This window comes from Esox lucius, chromosome 17 (genome assembly GCF_011004845.1).
Source record: "Esox lucius isolate fEsoLuc1 chromosome 17, fEsoLuc1.pri, whole genome shotgun sequence".
Taxonomy (NCBI): Eukaryota; Metazoa; Chordata; class Actinopteri; order Esociformes; family Esocidae; genus Esox; species Esox lucius.
The window spans coordinates 12,504,009-12,520,264 of NC_047585.1; the positions used below are offsets into that span (position 1 = coordinate 12,504,009).

Here is a 16,256-nt window from a genome sequence, read left to right on the forward strand (position 1 = left end):
AGTCGGTATTGCAGTTTCCGGTTTACTTACTAATACTCATCCGCATTAGTAAACACCTAAACTCACAACATGATAAGTGATCCTGTTGTACGGAGAAGAAAATGAAATATAATGTACGTGACTCATTTAAGTTTCAAGGTACAAGTGGGGCATCATTTTAATCAGGAGAATGTCCTCTTTTTAATACAATATGGCTTGCGCCATTCAATGACTTCAAACGCTAGACTAGAAATGGTCAGAAAAGGCAATTTTTTTAATATACTTCCACATAAGGTTTAAGCGCAATTAATACCATATAGGACCAGATGTTTTCTTCATATGCCTGTTGTTATTTTTCAGTTTCATTGTGAAATGAGGTTACAGTAGTAAAATAAAAGAGGAGACCTGTTTTGGTGCTTTTTTGAGGCTATGGAATTTTAAGCTTCATTCAGGTTAGAAGAGGCTGAACGAAGGTTCGTTTCAGTTCACTTGCTATGGGGACGCGCTAGCGTTCCAGCTCAGCCAGCGTTCTTTTGCCGTTTTTGAGGCTAGGGTTTTTATGCGTTCTATTGTCCTGCCTAATACTACATTAAAAAGGAACATGTCGCTAACTAGCTTAGCCGATAGCCGGCCGGCACACCAAAGTAAACTACTTACCCTCGTAGTTGTGCAGATAACTCGATACGTAGAGTTTGAATCCCTTGTTCTGCTTGCTTGTTGGAGCAGGGGACCAGGCATCAACAATTTGATGGACATCACTAATGCTTATTTTAGGCAGGTCTTGGAAACGTGGGTGATCGCCTTAAGTAAACCGGAAAATGATATGCCGACATCTGGCTAAAGCGGAAGTTCATCCATACGCTTGTGCACAGAGCCTATAAATTGGTTCCCAGTCTAGACCTAAACAACCAGGTGAGGGTAGAAACTAACCAGTTAGTGACCTAATTAATCAATCAAGTACGAATTGAGAGCGAAAAACATGCAGACACTCGGCCCTCCGTGGAACCGGTTTGACACCTCTGCATTAGAGTGTGAAACACATTGACATGTGAAAGTGTGTGAATGCATCTGTCTTTGTGTCAGCATAAGCCCTCGGACATCAGTCCGTAGTGAATTGGTTCCAGATAAACTCAGAGCACTGTGCTGCCTGACATTTACCTTAGGTCACACATTGCCTTGGATGAATAATACATGGAGACAATCAATAAGAGTCACGTCTTTATATCTCTGTCCTTTTGGTTGTAGCCATGGAAACAAATTTTCAGGAAAACACAGATGGAATAGATGGCATAAAAATGACACCAGCGTCAGGAAAGTACAAGAGATGTGGTACTCTGGTGAGAGATGACAAGTTAGAAACGGTGAGAGATGGTTTGAGATGGTGAGAGGGTGTTGAGAGATGGTAGGAGTTGTGAGACATGGAGATAGATACGGTTGGAGCTGTTGGCAGATTGTGGTGATGTGTGTGATGATGCATGTTGACTGATGTGTGTAATGACCAGTGAGGTTTCAGTGTTGAAGGGGCCTACAGGATGAATTAAAGCAGCGTGGAAAGTGACCTTGGAGGTGCCTGCCTTCTCTCACCTCGGTTCCTCTGGGCCTCCCTCACTGACATTCAGTCTCCCAGGGTAGACCGGTCTGCTGTTTGGGCTGGGCCTCAGCTCTCCGGGTCCCATGGTGTCTTTGTCAAAGGGCAGTTCAGTTTCCAGTCACTGATTGGTCTTTCATTTTGAGCTCCACTCTGCTGCGCCACCTTTTCCCTCTCCAGCCTCAGCTCTTTACAGATGTCAGAGGTGCTTTTTATTTTACGTCACAGTCCACGTTCGACCCACCACTGGCTGTGACTTTTTCAGGGTGATGTCATTCCTCTAACCCTTGTGGTCTCTTTTTGTGACAACGAGAGATAGAACAGCAACACCAGCCATACAGTCCCACCTCGTCTAAAATGAACGCCTCGGATCAGTTAAGCATACTGCCCTTTCACTCGTGCATTGCTCCCATTGAGACAATATTTGGGAAAAGAACAATTGTTTAAGGCGGGCATTTTGAGAACATCACCAATGATGCTGGTGGTTAACAAAATACTGGTGCAGGTTCTTTCATTCCAAGTCAAAAACAAGTTGAGTGTTAAAGGGTCATGAGACACGGTCTATCGAAGCCTGTGAAAACCCTGTTTAGCTCAGTTGGCAGAGAACATCACTTATAACGCTGCTGTTGTGTCTTGGATTCCCCACTAAGGGCCAGAGTGATGATGGACTAACTTAACACTGCTTGTCGCTCCTCATAGGAGAGTCTGCTGAATGACTTAACAGTGAACTCTAAATGCAACCTTCACATCCATGCCCACAAAGCTGTGATAGAGAGGCTGTCTAGTCAGCTGATTACCCAGGTCATGTGAGTTCACCTGGTAGGGCCCTTCTCATTGGTCACCCTTCGTGTTACCGGTTCTTCTGGTAAACACCTGCTGTTTTATTCTCTAGTGTTCGGGTACGGTATGGATTGTCTCATCGCTACGACGTAGGAGGGGCTGCGTCAGTTTGAGCGTGACCGGAGGGCGTACCTGACCCGCCGATCCGCACATTAACTCTGAGATGCTTCACACATCCGAGAGCTTCGTCATTCTCCAAAGGATCTCTTCCCTGTCTTTACCCAGCAGCCTTTGTTCTCAGAACAGCCTTGTAACAATGTTAACGCATTGCCTGGGATGGGATGTCAGCCACCCTGTCTGATTACCCCCCCCCCCCCCCAACAACCCTCCCCTTTCCTTTACTCATTTTCTGCAGGATGTTTGACGTAGGCGGACAGCGCTCGGAGAGGAAGAAATGGATTCACTGTTTCGAGGGGGTCACCGCCATCATCTTCTGCGTGGCGCTGAGTGCCTACGACCTGGTGCTGGCCGAGGACGAGGAGATGGTGAGGAGGAGTCCTATAGGTTCTAGTTCTAAGATCCACGTGTTATCAGCTGGTCCGACATTACGTATCACCCTGTCTCCAGGATGCGGCCGAAACAAAACATTTATATACCGATGGCCCACATATTACAACACAAATCTCTACATATTGTCAAATGGGCTGTTAGATGAGTTTTATTTTATAGGGGTGTTAATGTAATTGGTAGACCGCTCAGCGTGATGTGTGGGCTGATGACTCAATAAGCTGAAAAACGTTTAAAGCCGCTAAGATATCATCTAATTGCGGTGTAATGAGCCATTTGTTTTGCTGCTTGGGGTGTGAAGCACCCTGATACTCTGCTTACGTAAGCACAGGAAATTAATACGATAGGAGGAACCGCCGTACACTCTGGCGATGCATTTTGAGAGAGCGCAACAGCGAACTCGGAAATTACCCCAACAGACTTGTGTAGAGAAAGGTCAAGGTCACTAACACGTTACAACCAAGTAGGTCTTATGGATGCTGGCCTGTTATACTGATAATCATTGGTGTGACTTTATTTTGAGAGTCCCAAAAGTCACCCTAAGCTTTCTTCTAAACCTAAACCTAGCAAGCAGTTGTTTATCAACGGATAGTTTGTTGAACGTTTGTTGATAGTATTATTACCAAAATGGAAATTGAGTCTCTCAGTATAAAGTGCAACCTAATCCTCTCCTTTTATGACCCATGAATCCACGTCTCTCACCACCCTTCTCACTCTAGACGCCCGTAGCTCCTCCATCTCTCCAGCTACTGCAGTGAGAGACGGCGTAGAGTATCACTACACACACTGCCCTCGGGCTGTTCAAATGCATTCAAAATGTGAGGCGTTGCTGCCCCCTAGTGGCAACCTTTATATTTCCCTTCTAATGTATGCCCTTGGACACAGCGTGACCTAGTATTTCTCCATGTCTGTCTGTCTGTCGGTCTGTGGGCTTGCCAGAACCGGATGCATGAGAGCATGAAGCTGTTTGACTCCATCTGCAACAACAAATGGTTCACGGAGACATCCATCATCCTGTTCCTCAACAAGAAGGATCTGTTCGAGGAGAAGATCACGCGCAGCCCGCTGGCCATCTGCTTCCCTGAGTACACAGGTACAGAATCCTCCCCAATATGCCTGTTGGACTGCCCCATGTTGAAATACAGGCTGACAGAAAAACTGAGCAGTTGTAATTATTGAGGCCGTAGCTGTCTCACCTCCACTAGTTGCACTGGAAGGGTGGCACTGATGGCTGCTGCTAGAATTAAAACTGTGACAGAATATTCTGCCAGGTTAAAATGCTAAGCATACAGCTCACAGCTCTCAAAATATTAGAATAAAGAATTACAGAAATGTCGACCTGAGAAGAGCTCTAATCAGCTAATTAACTCAAAACACCTGCAAAAATTTCCTAAATATGTTAATTTATGCACTCAATACTCCTTTTGCACGAATTACTACATCAATGCGGCGTGAAGCCAATCAGCCTGTGGCACTGCTAAGGTGTTATGGAAGCCCAAGTTGCGTTGATAGCGGCCTTCAGCTCGTCTGTGTTGTTGGGTCTGATTTATCTCATTTTCCTCTTGACAATACCCCATAGATTCTCAAGTTCTTGAATGGGCTTTGCTTGACAATCCTCTCAAGGCTGCGGTCATCCCTGGTTCTTGTGCACCTTTTCCTGCCACACTTTTCCCTTCCTGTCAACTTTCCATGAATATGCTTTGATACAGCACTCTGCAAACAGCCAGCTCTTTCAGCAGTTACATGCTGTGGCTTACCCTACTCGTGGAGGATGTCAATGAGTGTCTTATGGACTGTCAAGTCAGCAGTCTTCCCCGTAATTATGGTTGGGTAATTAGCTGATTTGAACTCTTCTCAGGTCGACATTTCCGTATTGTAAATGTTTTATTCTAATATTTTGAGATACGGCTTAAAATTCATATTTCAAATGAGTTGTAAGCCGTAATCATCAAGATTGAAACAAAAAAGGCTTGAAATGTTCCACTTTGTGTAATGAATCTAGAATATATGAAGGTGTCTCTTTTTAATATGAATTATGGGAAAAAAACGTTTCCACAATATAAAAATTTTTTCCATCTGCATGTCTCTTGATAACCAGGAGCCAACAAATACGATGAGGCAGCGAGTTACATCCAGACTAAGTTTGAGGACCTGAACAAGAAGAAAGACACCAAGGAGATCTACACTCACTTCACCTGCGCCACCGACACCAAGAACGTCCAGTTTGTCTTCGACGCCGTCACCGACGTCATCATCAAGAACAACCTCAAGGACTGTGGTCTCTTCTAGGGGCGGGGCCAGGGGGTAGGAAGGTCAGGGGAGGAGCTAAGGTGAGCACAAAGATTAGGTGAAAAAAAAATATGCTAATCCAATGCTGATCATGACGCCCATTATCTCTTAGGTCAATAGATGGCCATGTTAAACGGGACTAAACACTGTAGTCCGCTCTATGGGACCCTGTGCTTTGTCCACTCAGATGACATAGCGACATTACATCCTGTAATTTAGGCTTTATCTAGAAAGAAAAAAATATGCAGAGGATGGTGCTGGAACACGATCGAATCTGGGGACAGCTGAATGAGAAACCTCTGAGAAAAAGTTGAAATCCAAGCATGTCACACGATCGCACAACACACAGAGCCCCCGACTGAGAACTTACGCTATGTAATATTTTGTTTTCTGCTGGTTAGGTTGACAAAGCAGTTCATTATAAATGCGAGAGAGGGCAGTAGACAGCCTTGAGTCCTAGAAGGAAAAAAATACACACACACACACACACACACACACACACAGACACAGTTCATCCAAAACCCTGCATGTCATAGCTGTAAAACGATTCCCCCGAACCATCAGCACACATAAACAAACTGCACATCTGGTGTCTAATCGACATGTCTGGGCTCGCTGACTCTTCCTGCATCTCTCTCTGTACAGCTCAGTCCGCTGCCTGGAGGTTAGAGCGGACCAACACACCATCGTCACTGACAGACTCAACTGGCTTTTCTGTTTGGAAACTGATTGAGAACTTGGTGGGAAAGCCTTGTTAGAAGTCTTTTAACAATCACTGATTCTCTACTTTGTACGTTAGATTTTTAATTTAATAGGATTCAAAGTTTTGTTGCAGATTGAGTTTTATCGCAGATTCATTCTATTCTGTTTGTACCTTTGCTTTTTGTGAGTATTATCAGAGATTGAAACGTTTGAGAAGAGAGAGGTGCTGCAGGGTGTCTGAGTGGCGTGGTGGTCTAAGGACCTGTTGCAACATTGCAACCTCGCTTTTCATCCAGGTCGCAACATCCTGTCTGTGTGAAGGGGGGGCACAAATTGGCACCATCTGGGTTGGTGGGAGAGAGGGTCAGATAGGGATGCATTGCAGTGCCGTGCTCCCTGTGGCAGGTCGGGCACCAGCCAACTAATTGTGGTGGTTAACCAGAGGAGCGTTCTCCTCCAAGCGCATTGGTTCTGGTTTATTTCCTGGTTGGGCGAGCAGTGTGATGAAAAGCAGAACGGCTAGGCAGGATGTGCTTCGGAGGACGCATGTCCTGATCTTCGCCGATCCCACAGGGAGCTGCTGCGACGTGGCAAGGCCATTTTCAAGAATTAGATGACATGCATGTTTATAATTATATTATAAACAAAGTTTATATACTATACATTGACTTTAACAGATTTGGGCATTTTAGAAAATTTTAAATTGCATCAGATGTATTCTTTAATAAAGAAAACCGGAATGGAAAGAGAATATGAATTGAGAGGAACATGGTTTGGATTGCATTCCCATAACATACCAGACATTGTATGCTGTATTTTATTGCTTATCGTTCTGCATGACTGTCCATCATAGCTGATCATAGATATACTCTTCCAATCCTCACCATATAACATTACTTTAGAAAATACAAAATGTAAAGAAAAAAATAACAATTTAGATAGAAACCTGCAAGATTTTTAATATTCAATATGTTTGTGTCGGTTTTTCTTTATTTCATTCCATATCTTTTGCAGTGTGTTTGTGCCTTGATATTTGTTTACACATGTAACTTCAATGACTTGCTTTCTCCATAGTGTGAACCAGGGCCTTTTCTACTCACATACTGTTCACTTGACTGATGGAGTGGTTAAATAATAAATCACAATGATGAGACATAATTGAAAAATGATAGTATTTTGGTAAATATATATAAAAAAATGTTTTAAAAGTCCTACTATTGTTTTTAATTTAAATAAAGTTTGGCTCACTTCAGTTGCCATCCTCTTGTCTTCTCTGTATATTTAGTATAAAGACGGCAGTTAGAACGAAGAATGCTAATCATGGTGGATTGGGTTTTCCAAAATCAGTAGCTCACAGGTCGTTCTGTAACCATTCCAGTGGACCCAAATGTAAATGATGTTGTACCAGCAGAGTAAACTAGGCTTTATCCCCCGATTACATGTGTTACTCATTTAAATTAGGAACAGTTGAAGAGGATAATGGGGCCCTTGTATATTGAAATGTGCCTCCAGGTAGGCCTACCTGCCTGAAGTGTGGAGCCAGCTTTACAGACTGATTGTGAGTAAATGTCCCGCTCCGGCATTTGCATTATAAATCTACCACAAATCGTGTAGGCGTTAGGACAACATTGGACTCCTAACGACCCAGGTAACCATGTACACGGGTGATTTAAGGAGAGGGAGGGGGTAGGTTAAGGGCTCATAATGTGTGCAGATCTATGATTCCAGAAAAATCCGGAAGGTGGTGCTAGACATGCCCATAACATGCCCCTCCGAATCCAACTGAACCCACTCAAGGGAAGAGCGTTTCATTGACTGTGTCATAAATACGGGTTAGAAATATGGATTTTCTTCATTATTATGTTTGCTGAAATCCAAACACGGTAATGTTTATGTGTTGTGAAATGCATTCCACTGTATTGAACCCGCATCAAAGGTCAAGCATGGGTGGTGGTTTAGTGATTTTGGGGGGGGGGGGTGCTTTATGGTATAAGGACGTGGAAGGCTCAGGAACCTTAAGTTCTGTTCTGTATCTGAGAATTCTGAAAGGCAATGTCAGATAATCCAGACACAAACTGAATCTCATATGCAACTGGGTCATGCAGCAAGACAATGTTTTTTTTGAATTAAGTGAAAAGGGGCGATCACGTTTCCACAGGTATGTTGCATACAGTTTTTAAATAAATAAGCATCCACATTTTGTGTTGTTTGCTTACTCGGGTTCACTTCATTTAATAATAGATTTTAGAAAATCTGTACTACATTCAGTGACAATAATTCGCTAAAATTGAAAATATAAGAAAAGGAAACTGTTGAGACTCCACATTTGAAACCCTGTCACTGCTTGTAGCTCTTTATTTCAATGCCTCAGATTATGACACGCGCCAGAGTGTGCTGATCCACCGGCAGTGAAGCAAAACTTTCCAGGTGAGGGGGATGTGTGTTTTGACGCAGTGATAAGGTGTGGGGTCGTGTTTCAGCCGCGTTGCTATTGGCTGATTCTTGATGCGCGTCGTTGACTGGCTACGGGGAACGGACTGCGCCCTCAAAACACGCTGCCGGACCCTACCATCACATCGCTTCTATCAGAGGGGCTTTGAGTGGACCTCAAACCCGAGAAAGTTGTGAATTGTTTTGGATTAATTGTTTCATTACAGGAATAATTTATTCCCTAATGTAAGTAGACTAATCGAGATAAATGCATTATATTGACTATCGCTACTGTTAATACCCGCATCTTAAGCTCAATACGAGGATACCTTTTATGAATGCTGACTTGTGCGCTAAATTATTTTTGTATTTTGCAGGACAAAATAATCAATCCATTTGGAATTCAGAAAATAGAACACGATACGAGTGATGGTAAGTTGTTTTAGTTTTTTCAACATTTACTTTACGACCATCTGACAGACAAGCGCATAGCAGTGAAATCGGTTGCAAGACATTAAAAGAGCTGGGAAGATAAACCAAACCGTTCACCTATTGAGGACATTTTGTTGGAAACACTATATACATTATCTTCTCGGACTGTATTAAACAAAGCTTAAGTTAGAATGGAGTACCTCTGCTGTTATGGATGATGGGCGATAACTACAATATTGCGTACTAGTGGGCTAATTGGTATGGTAAGCGAATGCATAAAATATCTGGTCAGTATACGTGTCGTACGGATTTTTTTTTTTTATATTGAAATTGTATACATTTTGTCGTTTCAGCTTGCTTTAGGTTATCGGCTACAATTGGTTGATGTGAGCTCTAGTAGCTAACAGTTCCATTTTATATTTTTAATTAACCTTTCATTGTTTTAGAAACAGATTATTTGTTACTTTTACATATGTTTAGCAATTACTTCATGGCTAAAGACGAATGCATTTCCCTGGAAATCGTAATGTATTTTTGTTAGTGACCATGCAACAGACAGTCAATCAATTATAATTTCTACGCAGACATCTCCACTAACAGTGTGATGCATGGTGTCCCTGCTTCAGAGTCTTAGACGTGACCACGGCAGTAACTCTAAACTGGACAAATTATTGGTGCTTTCTACCAATGTTTAATAACAGCTGTGATAGGGCTTGGAAGGCCACAGGTATGCCCCCCCTTCCCCAGATGCCCCATCACAGACCCATTTTACTACTTCAATCTCTCTATCTCACACGCGACGTGCGGCACTGTATGAATCAGACCTCCGCTACACTCTGAAGGACACTGCACAAGGCAAAACTTTGAGGGATTGAAGCCCACTCGTTGGCCCTGTCTCACGGCGTCAAACAGCCAAATGGTTAAGTTTTCACAGCTGTGATAACATCAAGCTGTTGTCTCTACTGCTCTGGTAGGACCTTCAGACGGCACTGTCCTGAGACTAAAAGGGTTAGCATACATTGTCGGATGTCTGACTGCTTAACAAGAGCGCTGTAAATTATGGAAGGATTTGGAGGGCTTGTTTACAAGGGAAAGTGTAACACGTGACATCTTTTGAAGTTAGATGATGCCAATTTGTTTTTTTACCTTGCCTTTTGCCTTTTTCCTTTTGGCTGCAAATGCCTGTGTGAACCAGATTGCTTTTTAAGTGTTATGACACTCTTTCACCTTAACGTGACAAGCTGGGTTCAGTGGATGTTCCCAAATCCTGAGTAATACCTGGTCTGTGGAATGGAAGTTAATGCTTGGGGAACTTACTGTAATCTCAGTGTGGTCTAGGGGAATCCCACAGATGTGTTATACTGTTTCTTTGCAACACTTTATGGTCCTTTATGACCATTTAAAAATAGCCAAATAAGATTTATAAAAGTGAGGCTGCAGGATCCTCAGTTTTTAGTTTCCTAGGTAGTGAGTAGGTTCTGCACATGTTTATTCTCTGAATACTTACAGAACAGGCCACAGAAAACCCATAACCGTATGGGACATAGGTGTAAAAGAACAGAACATCTTAGTATAACTTCAATGTAAGACAAAAATGACTGCATTATTAACAGTAGAATCCCCATTGAGCGTCAGTATGAATAGACCTCAACCAGTTTCAATTTACGGCAATGTTAAGTGGTTTCAAAATAGCTTACAGTGTTGTTTTGATGTCCACCAACAGATCGGGCAGATTGTTTTAGTTTTTTGCCTAGTGGTGTGTGCTGTAAAATGGGATCTGCCCATGCATAGAAGAATTGTGTGGCTAAAAAGTAGCATTGAGATTGTATTTCAGAGGATTTGGTGATGACTTTCATATGACTCATAATTGTGGTTCCTCACGTCTATTGTTTAATTCCATAACAGTGATGTCAATTCCTGCCTGACAATATGGGCCAATCCCTGAGGCATCCGGTGATTCTAGTGCATAGTAAAGGAAGTGCTCTGCTTAGCTCCCCAGGCTTCATCAGCCTCTAGTTAGTTCAACTTCCTTTAACTGAAAAGGGCAGCAAAAGTTGCCTTGCAGATCCTGTAGAGTCGCAATGTTTCAATAAACTCTGAGCACGCCACTGAGAAGCATCTCCGTAAAGCTGTTTGGAGGCTTGCTTGGAATGTCTAGCTTAACATATGTGGATTTTATATATGGGGCCTGCAGAGTGTGATCTCAGCTGGTTACAATCTTGTTTCCGTGTTCGTTGACAGCGCATGAAGCTGTTTTAAGCTTACGGACCGGTAGATCCAGTATGAACGGCCCTTAATAAGAATTAAACATTCATCTGTGGTCTGTTGATTAGTTTCCCTAAAAGCATGTTAACAAGATGTCCTACTCATGTCTTGGCATGTTCTTAGACCTGTGAATGGAGGAATCGGTGTTTCGTCTTTCATCGTCTAACCTGTTATCTCTCCGTGTGTTTTCCAGCTGTGTCTGCGGGACCCTGGAGACTGTCTGGTGGACCAGATGCAGTGCATGATGAGGTCACTCCATGACCTGAAGCACATAAGCCGGCCGCTCAGCGAGCCCTCCGGCCGCTCCTACGCCATGACGCGCGCCTGTCACCAGAGGGCACAGCAGCGGGAGCGCCTCACGCGCCTCCGTAGGCCCATCTCCGAGGTCAGCGAGGCCAGCACCTACGACTCGGCCTGCTGCCTGGCCAGCCCCGTGGAGGAGGAGGAGGAGGAAGAGGACGGCAGGGAGCGGCTTACGCAGGGCTCCCCTGGCAGCGAGAAGAGTCTGGAGTTCGACTCAGGCTACTCCGAGGCGTCCTGGCAGGATGAAGGCGTGGTCCTTCGAAGGACCAGGAACGTGCGGGTGTCCAACTCGGCGTGCCTCCGAACCAACCGCGGAGCGAGCCCCGCTGGTCGGACGCGTCCCAAGTCCTCGTCGGATGCTTGCCTGGAGCGCTGGACGTCGTTCGAGGCGAGCGGCGACCCGGAGGACTGGACCACGGCGCTGCTGAGCCGCAGCAGGAACAGGCAGCCGCTGGTCCTGGGGGATAACAGCTTCGCCGACCTCATTAAGAACTGGATGGACCTGCCGGAGTTCCCCGAGCCGGCGGAACTCAAGCCCCACGCGGGCAGGCGCCTGGCCAAGGACCTGCTGGTCAACATGAGGAGGAAGCTGGCGGGCGTGTCTAAGACGGTGGAGATGAGGGCCAAGCCGGCGCACTCTGCCAGGGTTACTAGGGCAGCGGTGGACCCCAAGCGCATGTCCTGCCCCGTGGGCTTCCAGCCACGCAAACCCTTCTTTCATCAGTCTCACACGGGCCTGCACGAGCTGGGAACGGACTTCTACCAGTTCACTGCTCTCATGAAGACCGGCAGCCGACAACCCATAATATGCAATGACATTATCGGCTACATCTGATTTGTTACGGCTTACGGACTTTTGGCACGGATGTACATTATGTTCCTCATATTTTTATTATATCCGCATTACGTTAAAATTGTGCTACGATTGTCACGGTAATAAAACTGTTTGTTTTTTTAACAAGAATGGAAAAAAGCATTGACTGCAATAATTATGGGTTTATTTTATATATAACAATAATGCTTGAGGTTTAGATACAGCTAAAAACCTGATGATGAATAACACCAGTTTACTTCTGGTATTTAAATGACCTGTCAACTCACCAGCAACATGGAACACATCTTGCCCAATAGTGGAGCAGATGATTCTGACCAGCGATATTGCGTTTTTATTGATTAAAGACTCTGATGTTATTCAGGCAATCCTGTAGTATTTGGATATCAATCAACAGGAAAGAGATTTGGATTTAAGTCATAATTTAAGTGGCTTCATTGACAATTAGCACCACTCACCTGTCACTAGTAGGCCTATTTTTTATGCTTACTTAATTTAGGCTTTTAAATGTGTCATGTCGTGTAGATGTAAAGGGGGTACTACTGGAAATGTGTATCCTCCTAAACACAAGTGGTCAAAAGATCCACACAGTGTTCAGTTACTCGGCAACTTAGCATTCAACAAATAGCTTTCAACACCGTTTTATTACATTTACAACATCAAAAAAAATCGAATCAATCAAGCAAATTAAGGCAGTGGAGGATGTACAGACAACACCAAAAATCGAATCAAATACCTACACATGTAATGTTAGTTTATGTGGCAGCATAACAGTGGATTTCAGAACGCAGCTAAGGATCTCTTCAGCTGAAGGACAGAGGAAGGCCACGTCGACGCCCGCTCGTGGCCTTCAACCGCACGGGCTCGATGAGCTCATGGCCTAGGTCCCCCGGAAGGCGTGTGTGTGTTGGGGGTGGGGGGGCTGTTGGACTGACAGTTGTTGTCCAGATGGTGAGAGATTCAGTAAGCCTCAAACCAACCGACCCACGTCCTTTCAGCGCCAAGCAGATCAGGGGACCAGGGCTCTGACTAGGCTTCATCCCCAGGTTTAGTCTGACCTGAATCACACTGGGGAACCAGTCCAACAGACACTGGGCCCAGCCGGCCAGGGCTAACTTAACAAATCCATACCCTGGGATACCCTTACCTCAACATCCCCAACCCAGTCAAGACCTGCATGCACATCTCATAATGTTTGCAAACATCGTTTCAGGATGTGTCACTTCTCATTTCCCAAGAACCAAGTTGACAGGAACAGATAATGAGGTAATCAAGGCCTGCCAGGCCCTCCTTTCCAAATAGCGGTCCAGCAGAGAGATCATCTAAAGGGGGTGTAATTGGTCCTCCCTAAGGGAACTGCCGTGTTTTGGACAGTTTAGGGAAGTAAATATCCCATTATCTCTCACTTCTCATATTCCAGTTTTTGGACATTTAAAACCTCACATTGGTCAAAGCTTTTAACAGAATCAATGCAAACATAAAAAGTCACGGCTGATCACAGTTGATCAGAACCAGCGTCTATACTAACACATGCTAATCACAGTTGATTACATCCGGTTCTGAGTTAAATCAATCAGTTAATTGAAAAAAATTACATTAAAAAAAAGTATGTAATTAAATAGCATTATTCATGATTATAACATTATTACAATATTGGAAGTGGAAAGCTATTGATTATTTACTGTAAGAGGCAGCTTCAAGGACAAAGAATATGAGGCCTGGATGCAAACCAAAATAATGCATTTTCATGTCCAAACGCAGCTTGTCTAAGTATAAACACTTTGTGTAAACAGAGGAGTGGACAGGTGGTCGTACTGTGGTGCTGTGCACGGCTCTTTTGTCTCCTCCTGATGACATCATTTGAACAGGTACCTGATGGGAGGGAACGTCTCACAGTCCTCGTCCTCGGCGAAGGAAGCAAACATCTCTAGTACACACAGGTGTTCAGGGACCTCTGTCTTGGTTGCCAGACTGACCACTTCAGACACACTGCCGAGACATACCATTGTACATCACACATCAACGGCTGCCACATGTGATATAAAACAATGCTCTACTTAAGCAACAAGGGCTGCTATTAGGCATGACACATCGCCGAGTGCCTAAAAACAGCACTTAGCGGCAGAATATTGACCATATATCATAACCCCCCTTGCCTCATAGCTTAAATATATGTGCTCCATCCAAGCTGGTGCCTCTTGTTGCACAAACACTGCTGTAGCAAAACCTAACCTCGATCTTTCACCACTTTCCTGTTCAATAAAGCATTAAAGTGCCAGAATTTGTTTGTCAAAAAAAGAAACATGCTCCTGACTGAGCATTTGGAGAATATCATGGTGTCCTTTATTAACTAAATGACCCTCAGATGCTTCTCTTCATCATGTGGGTCTCTAACACTCCTTTATAGGCAAAGGCTATTAGGCTTGTACACACAGGAAGCTGCATTGGGGCCGGGGGGAGGCTCTGACAGCCCAGGATGTGACACTGGAGAGGGCATCTGTCAAAACCAGGCCTGCTGTCTGCACTGACTGGCCTCTGCCCCCCGGTTCCCCCCATCCATTCCCTCTGTCTTTTCCTAGGCCAGGCGCCCAGCTCTCCGGGGACTGAGGTGCAAACACAAAGCCAAGGAAGACATGCGCCACGTCAGGAGGAACAGAGGATCGAGGGGAGGACGGTGGTGGAGGAAATTCAGGGAGGGGGGGGGGGGGCGAGGGTCAGGAAGAACCAGGGGGTAGGAGGAGGGGAGGGCCGTGTTTTTCGAAACGTACTCGACAAAGCTAAAGCTACATCCACTTGCGTAGCCTACAGAGCCAGTTCCTCCATACAGGACTTGGAATCGCTCTGTTTAAGAACGGCGGGTTGGCGTAAGGCCAGGCCCCCAGGACACATGTTCCTCTGTGCGTCTGTACGACTTTCAGGGAGCGTGCAAGACAACTCCAGGCTGAGGACTTGCTTCTGCACATTGCTAAATGCATGCCCGGACAGCGTGCTGTGGGGCAGAAGCTGCCAAGGCGAGCTAAACCGGGGCGTTGTCCACAGTGGCTCGCTCTCTCTCACTTGTCAGCACAGGAAGCACACGGACAGAGGAAGCCCCATATCTCGGTCAGCGCAGAGCTCACAGTTAATCTCCGTCTTCTGAGGAAATGCCTCGTTTTGCACTTTGCCTGCTAAACACCAGGGTCGCTCTGTGTGTGTGTCTGTCTGTGTGTGTGCGTGCTAGGTGACCTAGGTCTTCCTATAAAACACCTGACAGCGTCAAGGGACAGGCTGATGACTCTACGGCGACCCTGGAACAGCCCGTTAGGATGGCGATTCCACACAGTTACACAAGGGTTTGAGACTTACCTCTTCGCCAGCCTCTCCTTGTGATTAGAGCCACCATCATAGACCACAGCGTTTCCATAGTACAGACCGGTGACCTGCAAGTGATGTTCTTGCTGCAAATGAAACAGTTAAAAAGTCTTACATTTAGCAACGTGGAAGTTGGCAGCAACAGGCTAGCCCCACCGACCAGAGTACCAATCCTGTTCCGTCTTATAGTTTAGCTGTAGTTGGGTAGCCTAGCGGTTTGATCGTCTGACCATTTAGGATGTTTGCTGTATCGAATAGCACGGACCGATAGGTGAAAAATCTGAATCCCAGAGCAAGACAGTTAACTCTCAGTTTGTTGCTGTAAAAACATTTAATCAGTCAAGTTGTGTGTTTATGGAGTGCAAAATCCACTAGCCAGTTTAATCTTGCTGGATTGACTGCGTCCATTATATTCTTTTGGCAGGCTCTATTGCTAATAACATGAATTTCCACCCTGGAAGTTAACGGCTGCATAGACGATTGTAAAAACTTGTCAAACTGAACGGAATACAACAGTTGGCTGTTGCACATATATACAGCAACCTTTTGGTTTGAAATTAAACAAACCATCTTAACACTTCACAAGATGGAGATATGTGACAACTTGATTCTGATGGCAGTAGGGGTTTTTTGTGCAATAAAAAAATAAACATCCTTCTGTACTGTTGAATCCATCTAAACCCACTAAAATGGGTGAGTGTTACAGCTCAGTCAAATCAGCTCAGTCAACTCATGGTT

At 44.8% G+C, this 16,256-nt stretch overlaps 3 protein-coding genes across 12 annotated transcripts in view; 2 read left to right on the top strand and 1 right to left on the bottom strand.

Annotated features, from left to right (window-relative positions):
* Nucleotides 1–6,824, top strand: part of gnai2b (guanine nucleotide binding protein (G protein), alpha inhibiting activity polypeptide 2b) — a 100,729-nt gene extending 93,905 nt beyond the window's left edge. For 6 of the 7 annotated variants that reach the window (XM_034287178.1, XM_020055430.3, XM_020055431.3 and 3 more), the window contains 3 exons: nt 2,763–2,892; nt 3,854–4,007; nt 5,013–6,824. In XM_034287178.1, coding sequence (XP_034143069.1) covers nt 2,763–2,892; nt 3,854–4,007; nt 5,013–5,203 — 475 coding nt within the window. In that variant the 3' untranslated portion in view covers nt 5,204–6,824. The remainder of the gene's footprint in view (nt 1–2,762; nt 2,893–3,853; nt 4,008–5,012) is intronic. The other variant, XM_010893103.5, reaches the window with a different exon arrangement.
* A 952-nt stretch (nt 6,825–7,776) lies between these two features.
* Nucleotides 7,777–12,299, top strand: inka1b (inka box actin regulator 1b). Of its 2 annotated transcripts, XM_010893106.4 has the most exons (3): nt 7,777–8,581; nt 8,713–8,767; nt 11,226–12,299. In XM_010893106.4, the coding sequence occupies exons 2-3, from the start codon at nt 8,765–8,767 to the stop codon at nt 12,168–12,170; spliced, it is 948 nt and encodes a 315-aa protein (XP_010891408.2). In that variant the 5' UTR covers nt 7,777–8,581; nt 8,713–8,764; the 3' UTR covers nt 12,171–12,299. The 2 variants fall into 2 exon arrangements, with proteins under 2 accessions (XP_010891408.2, XP_010891410.2); XM_010893108.4 differs by lacking the exons at nt 7,777–8,581; nt 8,713–8,767 and adding an exon at nt 9,153–11,047.
* A 493-nt stretch (nt 12,300–12,792) lies between these two features.
* The window catches only part of uba7 (ubiquitin-like modifier activating enzyme 7), a 59,053-nt gene continuing 55,589 nt past the window's right edge, over nt 12,793–16,256 (bottom strand). For all 3 annotated transcript variants that reach the window (XM_034287183.1, XM_034287182.1, XM_034287181.1), the window contains 2 exons: nt 15,513–15,604; nt 12,793–14,156 (listed from right to left, as the gene is read on the bottom strand). In XM_034287183.1, the coding sequence (XP_034143074.1) occupies nt 14,024–14,156; nt 15,513–15,604 (225 nt within the window). In that variant the 3' untranslated portion in view covers nt 12,793–14,023. The remainder of the gene's footprint in view (nt 14,157–15,512; nt 15,605–16,256) is intronic.